This window comes from Diadema antillarum, unplaced genomic scaffold (genome assembly GCF_040938485.1).
Source record: "Diadema antillarum isolate AM-2024a unplaced genomic scaffold, OU_Dant_1.0 scf00000112, whole genome shotgun sequence".
NCBI lineage: Eukaryota > Metazoa > Echinodermata > Echinoidea > Diadematoida > Diadematidae > Diadema > Diadema antillarum.
Genome location: NW_027271001.1, coordinates 4,282,394 through 4,301,755, shown reverse-complemented (window position 1 = coordinate 4,301,755; position 19,362 = coordinate 4,282,394). Strand labels below are relative to the sequence as shown.

The 19,362-nt window shown below is 39.0% G+C and overlaps 1 protein-coding gene across 1 annotated transcript; it reads right to left on the bottom strand.

Annotated features, from left to right (window-relative positions):
• Positions 1-3,470: 3,470 nt before the first annotated feature.
• On the bottom strand, positions 3,471-19,129 carry LOC139719639 (1-acyl-sn-glycerol-3-phosphate acyltransferase gamma-like). The gene is made up of 9 exons (XM_071631045.1): positions 19,086-19,129; positions 17,089-17,378; positions 13,219-13,388; positions 12,065-12,226; positions 10,243-10,396; positions 8,632-8,734; positions 7,669-7,747; positions 4,556-4,769; positions 3,471-3,646 (listed from the first exon to the last, which is right to left on the bottom strand). The coding sequence occupies exons 2-9, from the start codon at positions 17,264-17,266 to the stop codon at positions 3,489-3,491; spliced, it is 1,218 nt and encodes a 405-aa protein (XP_071487146.1). The 5' UTR covers positions 17,267-17,378; positions 19,086-19,129; the 3' UTR covers positions 3,471-3,488.
• Between the last annotated feature and the right edge of the window lie 233 nt (positions 19,130-19,362).

The window sequence follows — 19,362 nt, the reverse complement described above, 5'->3', positions numbered from 1 at the left end:
TAAACAGAGGCTCTACGTCCACTGTGATATATATAGTGAAAGTTTACGCAAACACAGCCAGAAAGAGTATGTGTATTGAAAAGCCTACTAGCTAAGGAGTGACTGGATGCAAAACAGCACTCATATTGCAATTTAGGATTTTGCCCTGGTTAGGAATTGTGGTGACTCTTTTAATTCTTCAATTGCTTGTCCACACAGCAGTGTCAAAAATAAAGCCAAATCAAATAAAGAAAGGAAAAGAAATCAAAACTATTCTGTTGCACACAAATAGTAGGGCCTATCTGCTACCTGGATTACAGATGAAAACTAAAGAACCACAGGTAAATGATTTCATGGAGGTAGCAGTGACTGTAAAAGTAACTGTATGCATTACAGGTTGTTCTCCCCTTCCATTTCTTTTTTAAAAACAAGTAGAAAGTTGCATAAGCACTCAAAGCATGAGGACAAAATATCAAATAGCAGATACCCTTGTTTTGTATACCCTGGTACTTCTGCAATCTGGTCTATCAAAAGAGAGAAAGCGTGTGCTTGCTTGATACCTCTGAAACCTTCTCCTATCATAAAATACTAGTGGCACTTCCATTGTTTACCATGGTGTACAGGTGACCTTTCTATAGACATTTTCTATGCACATTCATATTTGCACTACCAAATTTCATAATTACATCAACAAGAGTCATACCCTTCACATCATACACTGGCTTTTGTGATGAATCGCAAACACCCTGTGCACATGAAACCAAACATAACAAGACATTGAGGGCTCATAAATGAGTGTCTTGGTCACAGGAAATAAAATATTGATACATTGGAGCTTACAGGGCAATGCAAGCGAGAGAGAGAAAAAAAAAAACACAGGGAATTTGAGCATATCTGATTGCATGATACCAGATAACGGTAATTTACATGGCAAATTTCCCTATGATATCTTACATAACTATCCAAAGAATGATCAAAATTACCATCAATGTCCAGTACAATACATCTGAATTGTTACACCTTATGATATTTCACTCTAATGTACAGTCTGATTCTGGTGAGAAAATAAAAACAAGATAAAATCAAACTTGTCATAAGTATATTTTTTGAATGCTTGGTTGGCTGAGAAAATATAATGTAAAAAAAATCTGGCACAGATCTAAATGATTGTCAAAGGGAACAGCACATAGTTGTTGTTTTGTTTTGTTTTGTTTTTTTTTTGACAATGGCTTTAATACACAGCATATAATTCCTCTTCATTTCCACCATCAAAAGGCAAGCACTTCTGTGGTTGTTAGAATTCAATGGATAATTAAAGACTTTTTTTCCTCCTGCAACCAGAAGAAGAATCAGAGAGCCTTAAAAACCATGACATCAGTTGCAATACAAGGACGGATTTAAATGGATAGTCCTCACAAAAATGCTTAGTTTTTCATATTAATAGAAAATTTTTCCTCTTCCTATTCTGAAAAAAAAAAGCAACCCCAAAAACCCAATCCAGCTAATGACAACTGTCTTCAGTGTCTGCACACACCACACTCATCATTAGCATTACAGTACACTTTGAAATCATAGAGTGCCTCTCTGTAGCTTAATAGGTAATAACGGACCAGTTCTTGATTTGGCAAAATGTAACCTCCTCTAATACAAAACAACAGATAAGGCTGGAATTTACTATCTGAGAGCTCAAGCTACAATCTACTGACATAGGCTTTGCAGCATACGCTATTTTTTTGTTATCATTATTATCTTTCTTATTTTTTTTTGCATTGAAACGTACTCTCTTTAAACATCTTGTAAGTGAAGATACCATCACTATGCAAACAGTAACAAGTCTATGAGTCCAATACATAGCCTAGTCCATTGTTTAGTCTGTAATTTTGATAAACCTCCTTCAGGATTTTTCAGGTCATAGGTTACTGTAAGAATAGATGCTGTAAAGTACATGGTAGTGAATGGCTTTTAAATGGTGCAGCAACGAAGTCAGGAAGTACCTAGGGGCATCATTAGATGTAACAAGAGACCCGCGGGTCTAGCGCTCACCTGAGTATCGCAAGTTCACCTTTCACGCAGTCACTAATCTAAATTATTCACAGCTCTACCAAAATTTGACCAGGCATTCTGAAGTAGAAGATGAAAATGTACAATAAGGGCCAAAATTTTTAAAGAATCCTTAATTTGGGGAATTGGGGGCCCCCTGGGGCCCTCTGGGTGGGGCATGGTGCCCATTTTGATAAATTGAGATCCTGACCCCCTAAGGATGCTACCTGCCAAGTTTGACGAAAATCTATCATGAGGTTTTCAGGAAGAAGATGACAATGTACGATTCAGGCCCCCATTTGGACCTTCCTAACCAACCCCCCCCCCCCCCCCCCCCCTGCCCCCAAGAGGGGCACCCCTGGATCTCCTATGAACAAACTCGAAACTACAGTCATTAATGTACTCACTCATAGTATTATCTTAGCTGTATAACTTCTGATTCTAGAGAAAATTTTTAACGATTCCTTCATTTGGGGGATTTGGGCCCCCCTGGGGGCCCCCTGGGTGGGACATGGTGCCCATTTTAACAAATTGAGATCCTAACCCCTTAGGGATGCTACCTGCCAAGTTTGGTGAAAATGGGTCATGGGGTTCTAAAAAAGAAGATAAAAATGTACAATTTAGGCCCCATTAGGACCCCTCCTCACCTCCCTCCCCTGGGTCCCAAGGGGGGCACCCCTGATTCTGCCATGAACAAACTTGAAACTGCAGTCATCAATGTACTAACTCATAGTATTAACTTAGCTCCATCACTTCTGGTTCTAGAGAAGAAGATTTTTAAAGATTCCTTAATTTTGGAGGATTTGGGCCCCCTGGGGGTCCCCTGGGGGGCCCCTGGGTGGGGCATGGTGCCCATTTTAACAAATTGAGTTCCTAACCCCCTAGGGATGCTACCTGCCAAGTTTGGTGAAAATGGGTCATGGGGTTCTCAAGAAGAAGATGAAAATGTACAATTTAGGCCCCATTAGAACCCCTGCCCACCCCCCTCCCCTGGGTCCCAAGGGGGGCATCCCTGATTCTGCCATGAACAAACTTGAAACTATAGTCATCAATGAACTAACTCATAGTATTAACTTAGCTCTATCACTTCTGGTTCTAGAGAAGAAGATTTTTAAAGATTCCTTAATTTTGGGGGGTTTGGGCCCCCCTGGGGGCCCCCTGGGTGGGTCATGGTGCCCATTTTAACAAATTGAGTTCCTAACCCCCTAGGGATGCTACCTGCCAAGTTTGATGAAAATCGGTCTTGGGGTTTTCAAGAAGAAGATGAAAATGTAAAAAGTTTACGCACGACGCACGACGGACGACGGACGACGGACGACGGACGACGGACGACGGACGACGGACGACGCACGACGCACGACGGACGCCGGACGAAGGGCGATCGCAATAGCTCACTTGAGCCTTTGGCTCAGGTGAGCTAAAAATGGGGCAAAACTGCATACACCCATCTGCATCCATTCGTACCGGAACTACGTTTCTTTCTTGTGCTCCTCTGAGGTTATGCTGCCCCCATTGGCAGCTGCTGAATAGTGGCCATCTCCCTGGGCACGTCTGTCCTTTTGCCCACCATAGGTGGAGCCCTTGGATGATACTGTTACCGTGAGCAAGGACTTACTGAAGGATAAGACTGTAATGAAGGGGATATAAAAGTTAGAAAGATTTAAAAATGATAATGATAAATCAACAGCAATGAAGCTAATGCTTTTAACAGAATGTTGGAAAGTAACAATTCTAATTTTACTCTCACAATCCCAAGATAGCTTTAGAACATAACAACATTATACAGTCCTTCTAGGCATGGCTATGTCAACGCTTTGTTATCTTCTTTTTTTATGTACAGACTTGCATGCATTCAAATTTAAATGGAGTTTTGAAAAGGAGGTAAATTGAAGAGCACTCACACAAGACTTCTAGTATCATGCATACTGACAATGCACAAGACAAGTATGGATGACTGGAACTTATACTATATTTTGAATATCTATCTCCATTTTACACACATCGATGTCAGAATAAGAACCTCAAGTCTGCACAAATACTATTCAATGTCTCCTATGATATGTGATTGTCACAGTGGGTGAATATTAGACAAACACATTCCAAGGTGTTTTGTCATTTTTTTTTGATTGTACAAAGGTTTTAAACTTAATTCTTGCTGGTTTCTAGGAAAACAACTGCAAGAATCCTTACTGGTAGTACAAACATGAGGTACAAAAGAAAAAGTTTGTTGTTGAAAACACAAATGACAAATCATATTTGCCATTTTTAGTCTTGTTTGGCAATGCTTCTACGGACACATTCCATTTACTTGGGCATTATATCACATCCACCACTGCATGGGGGAAAAAAAAAGTATCCTATGCCACATTGTGTTCGGGTACATTCAAGCTACATTCACGTTGCACCCTCTTGTCTGGTGACATACATGAACAAGCAGTTAACTTCAGGTGAAGCCAAACAATGATCAAGTGATAGATTTTAAAAGTGGAATTCTTGGAGAAGGGCTCGTAAACCATAAATTGTCTCTGAGGCATACCCGCATAACAGACCGCACAGACGGCAACAATGAGGAGGGCGGAGCCGGAGAAGAGCATCGCCACAGCGTAGTAGGCCAGGGGTGCACCGATGAGCACCATCCAGAAGGACATGACATAAAGGGGTAGAAGTGTGGGCGGGGGGACTAGCTCGGGGTACGCCGGGTCGAAGCCGGCGAATGTATTGTGCTCCAAAAAGTACTCATATGCTCTATCCTATACCATGGTGGAAGGGAGGGTGGGTGAGACGAAAAATGAGAAAATATTTACCAGGGGGGAGAAATCAATGCAATTCAATTCAACTCAACTCAACTCAACTCAACTCAACTCAACTCAACTCAACTCAACTCAACTCAACTCAACTCAACTCAACTCAACTCAACTCAACTCAACTCAACTCAACTCAACTCAACTCAACTCAACTCAACCCAATTCAACTCAACTCAACTCAACTCAACTCAACTCAACTCAACTCAACTCAACTCAACTCAACTCAACTCAACCCAATTCAACTCAACTCAACTCAACTCAATTCAATTTAATTTCATTCAATTTCATTTCCATCAGCAAAAGAGATACATAAAAGTATGCTTTTGTCAGTTCATGTTATTGAGCAATTCGAAAAAAAAAAATACAGATCATGGAACATACGATGTATTATAGATATACAGTTAACTTCATATAGGGAAAAACATTGACACTTTGACAATGTATGTTTAGATTCTGCAAGAAATTATCTACACATTAGGATACTAGTGTCTGTGAAAGTGTGTGTGGGGGGGGGGGGAATGGGTAAACTTTTGTCAAAATTCTTTAGCTTGTTTACGACATATTTTAAGTGGAGTTCAGTATGCAAGACATGAATGTTTCATGATTGCAATGGATACGGTGTGTAAGCAAAAGTCCCGCTCTACCCCTCTGATTTCCATGCCATTGTTGATGTTCAGATAAAAAAAAGTATGCATGATAATAAAGTTTCATTGTGGCATACAGTCTTTCTCTCAAGGTTTTTTGTATCAATCATTACAGGGAGACTGTGTACACTGTATGTGATAAATGAACCCAACCATATCTTCACTGGAGCATTCACAGTCTATGTCAGTCTTGCATGGGTCTTGCCAAGCTCCGCCTTGGACTCAATGCATATGTGTTTTGTTTTGTTTTGTATTTTTTTCATTGTTTTGGTTCTGTTTTCTTTGGTTTAAATGCGTTTATATCTTATATCTTTCCTTATTTTTCATAAAAGTACTTGCCAGATTTAAAAGGGTAATACAAGACTTCTAACATTTTACACTTCTTTTAAAATTGCATTGCATCACATCGGCCATATCAGAAGGGTATAGAGTACAATGTAGGACCTTGTGAACTCTTTACCTTGTGACATGTAAAACCCCGACATCACAGTAGCAGAGCAGTAAAATGACTGCTATTGATTTTTTTTTTTCAGATTCCTTTAATGACTAATAAAATGATCACTTGAGGTGCAAAGTACTTCCTGATTCTTTTTTTTTCCTGTGAAATATTTACATAATTCCTATATTGTGAATTACAATACAGTGCACTCCTGATATCATGAACATGGTTATAAGGAAATTCCATTTACAGCAAAGAAAAATTCAGGCCGCAAGATTATCCACTCTATGTATTTTTATTGTTTATTTGTTCGGTTATAACAAAATTTCGATATAAGGAAAGAAAACCGTCGGTCCCGAGGACTTCGTTATAACGAGAGTCCACTGTACTGACATACCCATGATAAATGGTCTTTAGAAAATGCAAAACTCATAAAATGATTCCTCTTCTGAAAATATACAACGAATGCCAGTGATAACACGGTCTCTAGATATAGAGAACTCTCAATGATTTTTGCTTTGATTAATGCAGTACAAATTGATGTGCTCTCTGCCAAAATTAGATTTGGTAACCCACATTTAATGACCTCATGAGTGGCCTGCGTCATTTGCTGTCCACTGGGGTATATTTGAAAACCACAAATAGCACCAGACGGTGAACATGTGCATGCTGATCGGTACTGTAAAAGCGCATATTTCTGCGTGACTAATTTTTCGCGCTCAGCCGGGCAAGAAGAGTTTCGCATGATTATAATTCTGTGGAAGCAAAACATCAATACTGGAACATATGGCATGCAAAAATATTCGAGTGGTTTTATTTTTGCACTAGCTTCTGGTTGCGAGAAATGCACGAAAATTTCAACACTGCGAAAATTCCCACTTTTACAGTAATTAGCTGTGTTCAGATGGAGGCAGTTATGGTCGAAGTAACTTCGGAGGAAGGGTCGGAGGAAGCTTGGTTGGAGTAACTTCGGAGGATAGGTCGGAGTAGTGCCCGTCTGGACAAGGTCGTGGTAACTTCCTCCGATCGGAGGAACTTACCACGACCTCTTCCTCCGAACGAGATACTCCTGAGTTTTCTCAGGAGTATCTCGCTACCATGACTACCCAGTCGGAGTAAATTGCCCGTGCGGACAAGCCCTCGGAGTATCTAAGAACTTACATACCTTACAACCTAAGTAAAACTTCCTGGGTCAAATCGCAATGTTGACATTTTGCGAGTACACGTGCAATTTTAACCTAGTCGATCGCGACAAAGAAGCCAGCGCTCATGCAGAAATTTCCATCAACAAGAATGGAGAAGATAAATGCCACTGGTAAAAAACAATCACATGGTCAACGTGCGCGGCACTACTACTTCCGGAAGTGACACCGACCCTTGCACATAAATTGGTCGGAGTTTCTTCCCACGACCGTTGTGTGGACACAAGGGTCGTGGTAGGATATGCATTAATTTGAATATTAATTACCATGCCATAAATTTTTACTCCGACTAGAAATACGTCTGAACATGGCTATAGTTGACTTAAGGCAAGACTCTTTGTCTGTGTATGTACTCACATAGAGATCTAAAGCTGCACATAACTTGTTACAGGGATTCTTGAATGTATCCGAGCCTGGCCAACCTTCCCACTCAATGGAATCCCAACACTATCGGGTCTTTTACCCTCCATGGACCAACAACTCACAAATACCAGGTAAATTGTCATTGGCATGATATGTTAACAGGTTGCCACACAGTAATAACAGGTTAAATGTCCTACCTTATCTCTGTAGAGCTCGTGACAGTATTCGGCCGTTGCGTCCTCTGAATCAGTCGGTACCTCGTCTAACGGTAACGCTCTGAAAGTTGGATCAATAAAATAACATGTAAAACTCTCAGAATCCTGGAAGTAATTTCAAGAAGAGGGTTCATGAAAAGTTTTCCCAGATACCTTTAAACAGAACAAAGCTTGTATCAGCTTCTCTTCCTTCATTGGCCGGGTAATTTATCTGTTTTAATAACAAAGTTGTTTTGCTGTGATATGTGTATGTTTTATGCTGTCATTAGATAGGACAAAGTTTTGAAAGACTGCTTGCACACTCACAAGGAATGGTCAATATTTTCAAAAATCTACAAGCTTTATTATTGTCATCTAAAGAGGAAAACCTTGCCTGTACCAATACAAAGACAATGAAAATGAAAAATGGGAATTATTGCAATTATTCTAACAAATTGTAAAACAAATCAAACCAGGGTAGTAGAATGAAACAAAAGTGGATGAAGATGTTTTTTTGGGTTTTTTTTTCAATCTACTGGGAATAGTCTTGGTGACATTTTCATCTAGATCACTTTCAGGGTTGCAAACATTCAGACATCAAAATTAGGAAAATCCTGCAATGCAATCAGGAAAATGCTTGTGTGTTACAGGAATTTCAATGGGCATAAATAACTTTCATATCAGGGAGACTTTTGCATTTTTTTTGTCATGACATTGAGAGATATCAAAGTGTCCAGGGAATGTCCTGCACGGTTAGGGAGACTTGCCAGCTCTGCAACTTTATGAATCTCAAAACGTTCATTGCATATAAATGTGAACGCGGGTGCGTACATTTAGTTAATCCATGCAATTACACACTCAACAAAAAACAAGAAATCCAGAATTGTCACCAAAATTGTGCTGTGATCTGATCTCAAATTCAAACACCCAACATATATTCCCTGAATTTCTTACGGCGGCACTCACCTCACGAAAACATGAAAGTCAAATTGTTTCCCACAAATGAGGTCGTATATCGAGGGTTCAACATTATCTTGGTAAGCAATAGTTGTATTGTAGATTACAGGTACTGTAGAAAGAGGAAAAACAGGGAGAAAGATAAATACAGTGCAGGTATATTCATGTGGATATTGTGTTTCGACTGCATCTCCACATGATGTCCAAATGGATTTTAGTAAAGACCATGATCAAACTGAAAAAAGGCAAAAGTTTAATCAGCTTTGGACCTAAAATGCATAACAAAAGTGAGTAATTTAGTATTTTCATGGTTTCATGAAATAGTGTAAGTTTACCTTATGAAGATGTTTTTTGCTGGTGTTGATTTGTCTGTTCACCTGTTTACAAAATAACTCAAAAAATTATGAACAGTTTTGAATGAAATTTTCAGGAGATGTTGATAATGACACAAGGAACAGTTGATTAAATTTTGGCTGTGAGCCAGATCACTGTTTGGATCCAGGATTTCATCTTTGTTCTTTTTTTTTTTTGGTCTTTCTTTCTTTCTTTTGGATGTCTTCTTTAGGGTGCCCATCTCTTGCAGGGTCCAATCATGAACACTAGATGGCGCACTTGCTTTTGCTACCTTCAGAGCCTTTGTGCTGTAGGCCTGAAAAGTACAGCAGAGGCAGCGAGAGTTGGTTTGGGTTGGTAAAGGAATCTAATACTGCAGATGTTATGAATGCAGATTATAATTCAGGGGGCAATCACATTATGGGTTGTAATAGCGGCTCGGCAGAGGTCTATGTTCTCCAAGAATTTTTTCTAGTAGTATAATTATGTAGCTACAATTTTGCAAATAACATGTGGTGATGAAGTCAAAGCATAAGATTACCACTGCCCTACCAAAAGTTTTCATAAAAGTTTTTCACAAAAACTAAAAATAGCAACTTTCATCCTTTGCATTAAAATTTTGTCATCTTGCAATAATACTGCAATGATGACTTTTAGGGGGGAAAGGGTTATAGCTGATAAATCATTGCCCCAAAACATGATTTGTTATACACTGATATCTAAAGCACAAGCCAATTGGGGGGGGGGGGGGGGGGTATGAGCATTGGCAACATCATCACCCTAGCTAAACTGCATATGCCATAGGGACCAAAATGACTATTCAGTGAAAGCATGCATTTTTTTTTTCTCTACAAATTCTGAAAGTTTCTGATTTCATGTCAAATTTTGATGAAGTTTCTACAAAACCGTTCATCTAATGTATTAAAGTCTGATTTGATATCATGTCATACTGCACTCCGACGGTGCATTTCCACATCGGATAGATATCACATACTGAACGAATACCATGCACCTTCTTTGCACACAACTACAAGCATATTGAAGCGAGTTGCATGTGAAATAAAAACAAAGTACCCATAATGATATGCAAGACATAATATTGTGTGTATATTTTACTTGCATCATCAAAATGATATAGAATAGAAGATGATTTGTTAGGTTAATGAGGGCACTTAGCGTTACATTGAGACAATTTAACCTCAAAGCATCCTCCGATGGGTACATAGGGTTGGGGAAGAGGACCTCATCACCAGTGGTGGAGATCAGAGAAGTCTGGGGTTAGTGTACCTTTTCCCTTATAGGCTTCAATGCACAGGTTGAACCCCTTAGTTCTCGGTAATAGGTGATGCTTGAGACCGGGAAGTCCCCGCTGCTTGGCAAATTCTTGGCTCTTCTCATATTTCTCTTTGGTATAGCGGGTCCCTTCACAGAAGATGAGTGTCTGAGTGGTTTATAAGTTTTGGTTTTGGTTTTTTGTTATGCGGTATGCACGAGAGAGGAAGCATTGTAAGAAGCATTTGAAGGCGAGTTCAATGACAAGTCACATATCGTCGCTGGGGTGACAAGACCTTGTATCTCAGATTTTTGTGAAAATGACTTTTTTTTGGATTAATGGTCAGATAATCAGTTCAGTGATGTCCTGTCTGAATCCTAGCTGTCTTACCCCCAAAATGAAGCCACCATGGCATGTCAAAGGACAGGCTCTCCTATTTGATGTAGTGCTTTGGCTGTTATAATCATTATTAAATTATTATCATTTATTCATTTTTTTTTTTGCTCTCCTGAACACTTGACATTTTGTAGACACAAGATCTCATCGCCCCAGTGACGATATGTCCTTCAATCACTGCATCAACAAAAGAAGGGCAAAATGAATTTCCACTTCTATACATAGTTTAAAAGAGTAAGCTCTGAGCTTGACCTTCAATCACAGCACCAACAAAAAGAAGCGCAAAACATGGGACCATCCTAACCCATTCAATACTCTGATTGAAATACGAGAGAGTTAAGAGATGCAGTTTCACAGAAAAGGAAGAAAAAAAGGGTTTACAGATTAGGGTCACTCAGGTGTGCTGTTTTGAAGTATCCATGAAATCATGTTCTATTTCGCAGTGAAAGCAGCATATGTCTTAAAAGATACAATAAAAATAAAAAAAAACCCTGCATATCTCTTGATTTCGGTTTAGTTATAAGTAGCCAAATTTGGACAGTATGTAGAGATAAGGTTACTCTCCCAGCTTTAGACAAATTTAACAAATTTCATTTGGTCAACCCAAATGATATATTTTTGTCCATTACAGAGAATTCTTTAAAAAAAATAAATAAATAAAAAATTACCACTATGTAATGTTGTGACTTATTTCACTTCCTTAGGAAGATACAATATTTGATGAGTTATAGATTATATTACAGCTGGGAAATTCTTCTTCTTTTATAACCTATCCATACCATATAAATCTCTCCTTCAACTTTTGCTGGTCTTGTGATGCAAGATTAAATGTGGCCTCATTACATCGGAAAATCATTATTGTGGGTTTTTGGAAATAAATAAATGAATGGCTATACTTGAGTGAAGGAAAAGCGTAATTGAAGGTACCATAGAACCTGTATGCACTTTGGAAGCAGAGAAGTAGTTAGCAATGTATGACACAGGAATCTTTGATGAACTGAAAATGAATACATGCACCGAGATAAGCCCCTTCCACCCAGACTCAAGGGTCATGTATTTAGCACACTCACAATCAATTTCTTTCGTGTAATTATGGATACCTTTTAGGTTCATATTAGAACAGAAATGTAGCCTTTTATGTTGTCAAAATAATTTTTTTTTTCCAAGTTTAATTGCCAATTTGAATGAAAACACTCTTCACCTGCAACATGCAATTCAAAAATGTCAAAAGCCAAAATAGAAAATCACAATGAAATATTCACAGGAGAGACACGACACCTTGAACGAACAATTTCTGGGCCTTCTGCATAATGGTTTCTGAAAGAGTAATAAACTGTGTCGCAAAATAATAGCACCACAGATTATCCCTGCTGATCATGTTCCTACTCGAAGCCTCCTTCCAAACTTCGGTCTACCGAAAAGTTGCAATTGTGTACTTACCACGGTGGGGAAGTGGTACGTGGTCATATTCTTCAGTTGCCTCATGAGGCTCGTCTTGTCCTTGGCATAGTTGCGGTTGACAAACAGCTGCTCCGTCAGGTAGAAGGACCAGCCAAAGAAAGGCACATATTTGATTTCATTCTTCATCAGACACTTAGCACCCTGCTCAAAAGAGAGAAAACAAAAACAAAAGGATGAAAAATCTAAAAATCAAACGATAGTAAAAACCAATCAAAGCAGAAAAAGAGATTCTGATATTAGCACAAACCAAAATAATTTTATGATCTATCCAGCTTTCTTAACTTGGCATCTCAAAGGCAATATATGTGTGAAGCAATCTCACACAAGCAGTGCAGTAACAAATTGGGCAAACGATTTGATTCACGACACTGGACTACATGAAATGTACACCTTTAGCAAACAATTTGTTTACTGCTATGTAATACATATATCACACATATGAACACTTTAAGAATTGTTTTGCTCTTCAACGTACTTACTTCAACAATGAATTATTGTTTAAGATTCATGAATTCTTAAGATTTATCCAGGGATGTCCTTTGCATCAAATACTCTAAGTTAACAAAAATGCTCCAATAGCTGCAGTCACACCGGTAAAAATTCTTGAAATTTAAGTTCTCAATGTTGCCAGTGTGCCCGCAAACTCCCTACAAAATCTTTTGTGAAACTTTCCACTTAAACTAAGGAAATTTCCTGAACCTCTGCAAATCTTCTCCAAGTTTGTGCAGTCTGAACACTTGCAGTTGAAACTTCATGAAGATTGTCACATGACCAGTCCACTTCCTGCCTGTAGTGCCTCCAAAGCACATGGTCATTTGGATGTGACATGTTTGAATTGTTTGCATAACAATAATTAGCTGCTAGATGGCGCATACTTTCTTCTGTGTTGTGCATGTGCACAAGTGGACCCAAACTGGGAGAACTTATCCAGAACTGAAACTTCAAGAAGTTTGGCCGCCAGTGTGAACAGACGAGCAAACTGCAGGAAGTGTTCTCAGAGTCAAACTTGCTGAAGTTTTGCCAGCATGCCTGTGGCTTCTGATTGTCTTCCATCTAAATATGCTCAAATGCCTGTCACATCTGAAGGAACCAAAGGGGCAATTTTCTTGCGGCGCCTTGGAGCAGTATCTCACCCTCATCATTTTGAATCTCTCGGCCAGCTGCCAGATGACCAGCCAGTCCACGTCCTGCTTGTGGTTGACGACGAGGAGGGCGTGCCTCCCTCCCACTTTCTCCAGGAAGTCATCCTCGGCATGCAAGTGGACCTTTGACGCCGACCAGTAGTCTGTCAACCAGACCAACTCTGACAATATTGACGAAGAAGAAAAAGACATACTTTCAATCTCGTGCCACGAAATTGACAAAAAGAGCAGATGGCTACTGCAAATAACACTGCCCCTCCACCAACCCCCCCCCCAAAAAAAAAAACAACAACTTAATAAACAAAACAAGCCTCATAAAAAACTGACAAGTCATAACTTTGAAATTATGTTTTCAACCGCTGCTACAGACTGTGGATAGGAGCAAAAAAAAATAAGTCAATCTAAATGGTTTCAGTCTTGCCAACTACAAAATCTGGCTAAACAAACAACTAAACTAAAACTATTTAAAGAGTAACAGTATGGAGTCCACACTGGAATCTGAACCACACAGAACTAAAGCTTTTGTTTTATACACGTATACATCATCACAGCATTTTCTGAAAATGAATAGTTTCCACATTGTCTATGCCATACATTTTGAATTATTTTGCTGTCCATGTGCAGCTTAAAGACAAAGTTTGGTCAATCTAAAGATTGGATTAGATAGCATGTGACCTTAGATTCATATGGCCAACAAAGAGCTTTGTTTAAACATTGTCGGAAAGTGCACATTACTGCCCTTAATAAATTGCATGGTGAACAACTTCCTAACATGACACAAAACTGCACCAAGTTTTTATTTTTTCAGGAGGGCATGTTGTATCTTGACAAAAAGGCATGAGACATTTTGTAACTAGACAAACACAGACAGTGATAAGCAGCTGTGGTTTTTTTTTTTTGTGAACGCATTGTTCACTTCACTGATAAGTGAGAACCATGTCCTTCTGAACAAGGACGCATGGCAAATCATGTGTTTTAATTGTCTCAAGCTCAACCACTTTTGGCCTCATGACTTACATATTGTTTGGCCACTAATAGTTTGTAAGTCTGAAAAAATCAGCATATGTTGGACACCAATCAAACACTACAATCATTTAAAGGGTGTGTATAGTTCTGGTCGAGGTGTAGATTTAGCTTTTAATGTTTTGCGAGATATTCAGAAAACACTCAGAGTCTCTATGAGATGTCAAAGAACATGCAGTTCTAAGGGGTATCAAACAAAAGTTTATTCGATGAAAATCGGTTTTTAAATGGCTGAGATATCCAAAAACAAGGTGAAACAAAGAGATCCTAATAAAGTTGTGGTATGTCGCCTTTCATTATTAGCACTTTTTTGGATATCTCAGCCATTTGAAAACCAATTTTCATCAAATAAACGTTAAATCCTTCTTAAAATTACATGCTCTTTCATATTTCATAAGAGGCTTTTCATTATCTCACTTAGGAATGTTCAAAACATGAATCCCTACCTCAACCAGTACTGTACAGTCCCTTTAATCATTTACCTACTGTCACGGTGACCTACAGAGACTCTGAGTATCTAATCTATAAAACAACCACAGACAGATGTCTGAAGCATTCCAGGAACATGAGAAAAAAACAACAACAACACACAAACAAACTAACTAACCTCAAACCAAACTCAGTAGGTTCCTAATATCAATGTGAGAAGCATTTGTTACAATGCTGTGAAAATGTTTAGCAGAGTGGGTACAGTATTGATTTTTTCCTCTCTCTCTTTTTTTTTTTTTTTTTTTTGGGGGGGGGGGTGGGTGGGTGGAGATGGGGTTGAATATAGGTACATGTATATTGCAAGCTTACACTGTATATAACTTATACTTTATAATAGCAGTACTTTTGAAATGTAGACATTTCATATCACAATACTATATCAAGCATTTCATGTAAAAAATGACATCAGATCACGAGACACGAGATAACTTCAGCTTGAAAGAAGGCTAACAGAAACTATGGGCTATACTTCAAATGTGAAAGCAAAAGTACAAGAGGCCAGTATCTGCAATGAATACTACAAGAGACCAGCCATTAATATAGCATCTGTCATTAATGTGACACAAGGAGAAAAGAGTGGCTTCATTAAATCCATACATCGAATCTGATTCTTGCTGCAATAGTGGTTGACTCTTCATTACCACATGATTCATGGCAGAGCAGCTGGCAGGATTTTTGTTTTCATGCACGCTATTAAAGGCCTTCAAGCTAATTTTTAAATAGGACACAATGATTTCATGGTTCCACTGGATCCTCGTCAAATGCAAAGTTTCCTGTTCCTTTTGCCCCAAAGAATGGTTGTCACTATATTCGGGTCATGGCTTGGACCTTGCCCATTAATATCAGAGGGGTGTTGTATAAAACAGATAATGACTGTTTTTAATTGTGGAATGGAACAAGACTTCACACTTGGTAAAAGCCAAGGTCCACTATTCCAGAAGGTTTCACAGTGTTGAATATGGTAGATTGTCTCATCTGTCCCTTTGTGTGCAACAGACACACGTGTCAGGGTTCAACATTAGTGGCGCCCCGGTGGCCAAGGGCCATTAAAATTTGGTGCTTGGCCACCAATTTCATCTTTTCTTGGCCTAGTCAAGCAACTAAGATTCAAAATCAATTGCAACTTTTGCCTTTATTTCATGCCACTACATTCCGAACCACAAAAATCTAAGATTTAAACACTTTAGTGGCCAAATCAGGCCACAAGACCAAAAAGTTTGTGTCGAGCCCTGCATGTGGATATGTGGGACTAGTCATTTATTACATGACACCAAGGTAGCAATGTTGCAATTTCTATTACTTTTGTTTTGTTTTGTTTTGTTTTGTGTGTGTGTGTGTTTTTTTTGTGTTTTTTGTGTGTTTTTTGTGTGTGTTTTTTTTTTTTTTTTTTTTTTTTGGGGGGGGGGGGGGGGGGAATAGGGAAATATGAAGGCAAACATTGTGCATAGTATGGACCAATAAGTTTCTTTAACCTAATGGTGTACCTAGATAAGCTTTTTACAGTCCATAGCATGCACAATCTATGCCTTCATATTTCCTTAAGCCCTTCAGGAAGATTCTTTAGTGGGTGATGTGCAATGCCTTGAATGATTTCCAAGGTAAGAGGATTTTGAACCCATTGCCTCTAGAAGGTAAGCTGGTGGACAATGTGTGCACAGGGCCTAAAGAGGGTTTCAAAGGCTGGTAGGGAACAGGTTAAATTCAATCAGGGCAAAGTCAAGCAGTTCAAGAATTAAAGGACAAGTTCACCTTCATAAACATAAGGATTGAGAGAATGTAGCAATATTAGTAGAACACATCATTGAAAGTTTGAGGAAAATCAGACAATCCGTTCAAAAGTTATGAATTTTTGAAGTTTTTGTGCAGTAACCGCTGGATGAGAAGACTACTCCAGTGTATGAATAACTTAGATGTCACATGCGTACAACAATATAAGGAAAATATAAAGAGAATTTCACAAAATGCCATCTTTTGAAAAAAGTACACATTCCCCTGACTCGTTACCGACAAATGTTATGGGTAATATTATTCCCCCTGCCTTTAGAAAGAGGCAAGTCAAGAGCTCTTTTATTATGCGAAAAAAGTGAAAATATGTTGAATTTTCTTTTACATTTTCTTTATACTGTTGTACGCATATGACTCACAAGCTGTAGTAGTCTCCTCATCCAGCGGTTCCAACACAAACATTTTAAAAATTCATAACTTTTGCATCGATTGTCCAATTTTCCTCAAACTTTCACTGATGTGTTCTACTAATATTGTTGCATTCTCTCAATCCTTATGTTTATGAAGGTGAACTTGTCCTTTAAATGTGAAGGGAAAGATTGAATGGATTGCTGCAATACTCACGGAGCCAGAGTAGATTGATGATGTGCCCGTTCAATGACCGGTACCACTGTTTACTGAACGGCCACACGACCACGGTGAAACACTGGCATGTCGTGACAACGAGGGCGCTGATCAGGAAAACGCAGAAGATCCACACATGGACAATGCTTGACTGCTTCAGGGCAGAGAGGAGGCCCATGGTGATGGAGTGTGTGGCAATTTCTCTTCTCTGTAGTCTGTGAAAGGCACTGTCTGTAAATATTCGCGCAGGGATGTCGTTTCCACGTACACAACCGTCTTCAGTGTGACACCTGAAAATCGGACGATAGTGAATTGGCACACGTAAATGTAGATCCACTCTAATACAATCATGATTACTATAACTGCACAAGGGATGGCACTTCATTTCACAATAGAGTTTTTCTTGTGTACTATTCTTGTGTATACTTAAACAACTAAAGTTTTGTGACTTTCCCCTGAAACTTGCATGAAAGTTTAAAACTGGGTGTTACAACATGCGATATCAATCAGATACATTGAGTCATAGGAAAGGGTCATATCATCCTGCTACTCAGTCATATCAATTTATGCAGCTCTCGTCAAGCACAGGTGGGATTATTACAGCATGAATATTTTGGTACAGAATTTAAAATCTTGTCATCATTAACCTTACACCTCTGAATATCTCTGCCATTTTGTTTGGGAAAAATATTTCGGTAGTTGTTATGTATAAAGATGAATTCATTAAATTTAAATCTGCCCCCATCCCCCCCCCCACCCCCACCCCCCCCCCAAAAAAAGATAAGAAAAAAGAATCCACAAAGATTTTCTAATTTGCAGACAGAAAGAAGAAGTTCAATGTTCTAAAATGTGTGAATACTTTTTTTTTTTTTAAATTCTGCAACCAAATGAAACACTTGATAGTAATAAGGGCTTAATTTATATCTCCTAGATTTTTTTTTTCTTCATTACCTTTGGTGTTGAGTTACATTTATGAAACACCAAACAATTATTGAATTAAATTTAGTTGAATAAAAAAAAAAAGAACATAGATTCAAAGGGTAATGCAGCAGCAAGGCAAAGATATGTAGTTTCTGGGACTTTGAAAGGGTTAAAGATTTCTTTGCCAGACACAGAAGCACAAGATGGCAGAACATGGCCATGGGAGGAGTGTTGTTTAGGATAAGCAAGTACTCCATGCCGCATTATTCAACTGTCAAGACTATTAAAAGTGCTAGCAACCCTGGGGCACATGCCACGGTTACTCTAACTCCACTGCCTACACTATGGGAGTGCCCTCAATGAATAGCAGGCTATTCACATTGTTGAGAAACATAAATTTCAGCACCTCTAAAAGTGCTTATTTCACCAGCGAAAATATCCACTTTTACAGTATTGCCTACGCGTACGTGCGTGCATAAAGGCATTTTGCCAAAACCATTACATTGGCATTACGTACGGCATTCACAATCACCAGGTCACAAGTCTAAAATTTCTCCTATCAAACCAACCAAATTACACAAAGAAAATTAGCAAACACAAGTGCAAATTTCATGATTTTGCCATTTTTGGTGGGCCGTTTGGTTGGGTCTGGGTAGACGTCGGATGATAGTAGGCCTACATGTAGATTCTAGAGCCAAAGGTGGAGCACAATTCAGCACATTCTGGTGTGTAGACAGGCCTATTGTGTGCAGATCGATATTTATACACGGCATGTCCTGATCTGCCGGTTGCCTTTCCTGTGTACGTAAACTGAAACAACCTATCTGCGGGTACGGGCGGCCTGGCTCGAGATAGGTCTCCGCACCATATCCCTGCTGCTTTCTCAGTGTTGGTACCGGTATGTCATATTTTCAGTCACATCTGCCAAGGTTGATGTACCAACGTAAGCACCATAAAATATTCAAAACTACATGTATGCTCATACCAACATCACATATTGATCTATTAATCTAAACGTATGAGAGGAAGTGAAACGACATGATCAAAGGTGAATATTGCCTTTGAAATGTACTCACTTTTCGGCAAATCAGTCACCGGTACCGGCATCCACTGTGCGCATATTATGCACATGCAGCCGTAATGAATCGCGATCTAGGAGTATGGAACGCCGATAGTGTCAAAAGTCGAGAGGCGAGCAGAACCTTGCACTGTACTCGAGTATTGTGTGCTTGACTCGAGAGACAACGAAAAGCACTACACGTATTATGTCGCAGAATAGAATCGCACCAAAACAGCCCAGTTAATTTTTCTAGACGGATATCATCCAGACAAATTTACTTGCGATGAGAATCT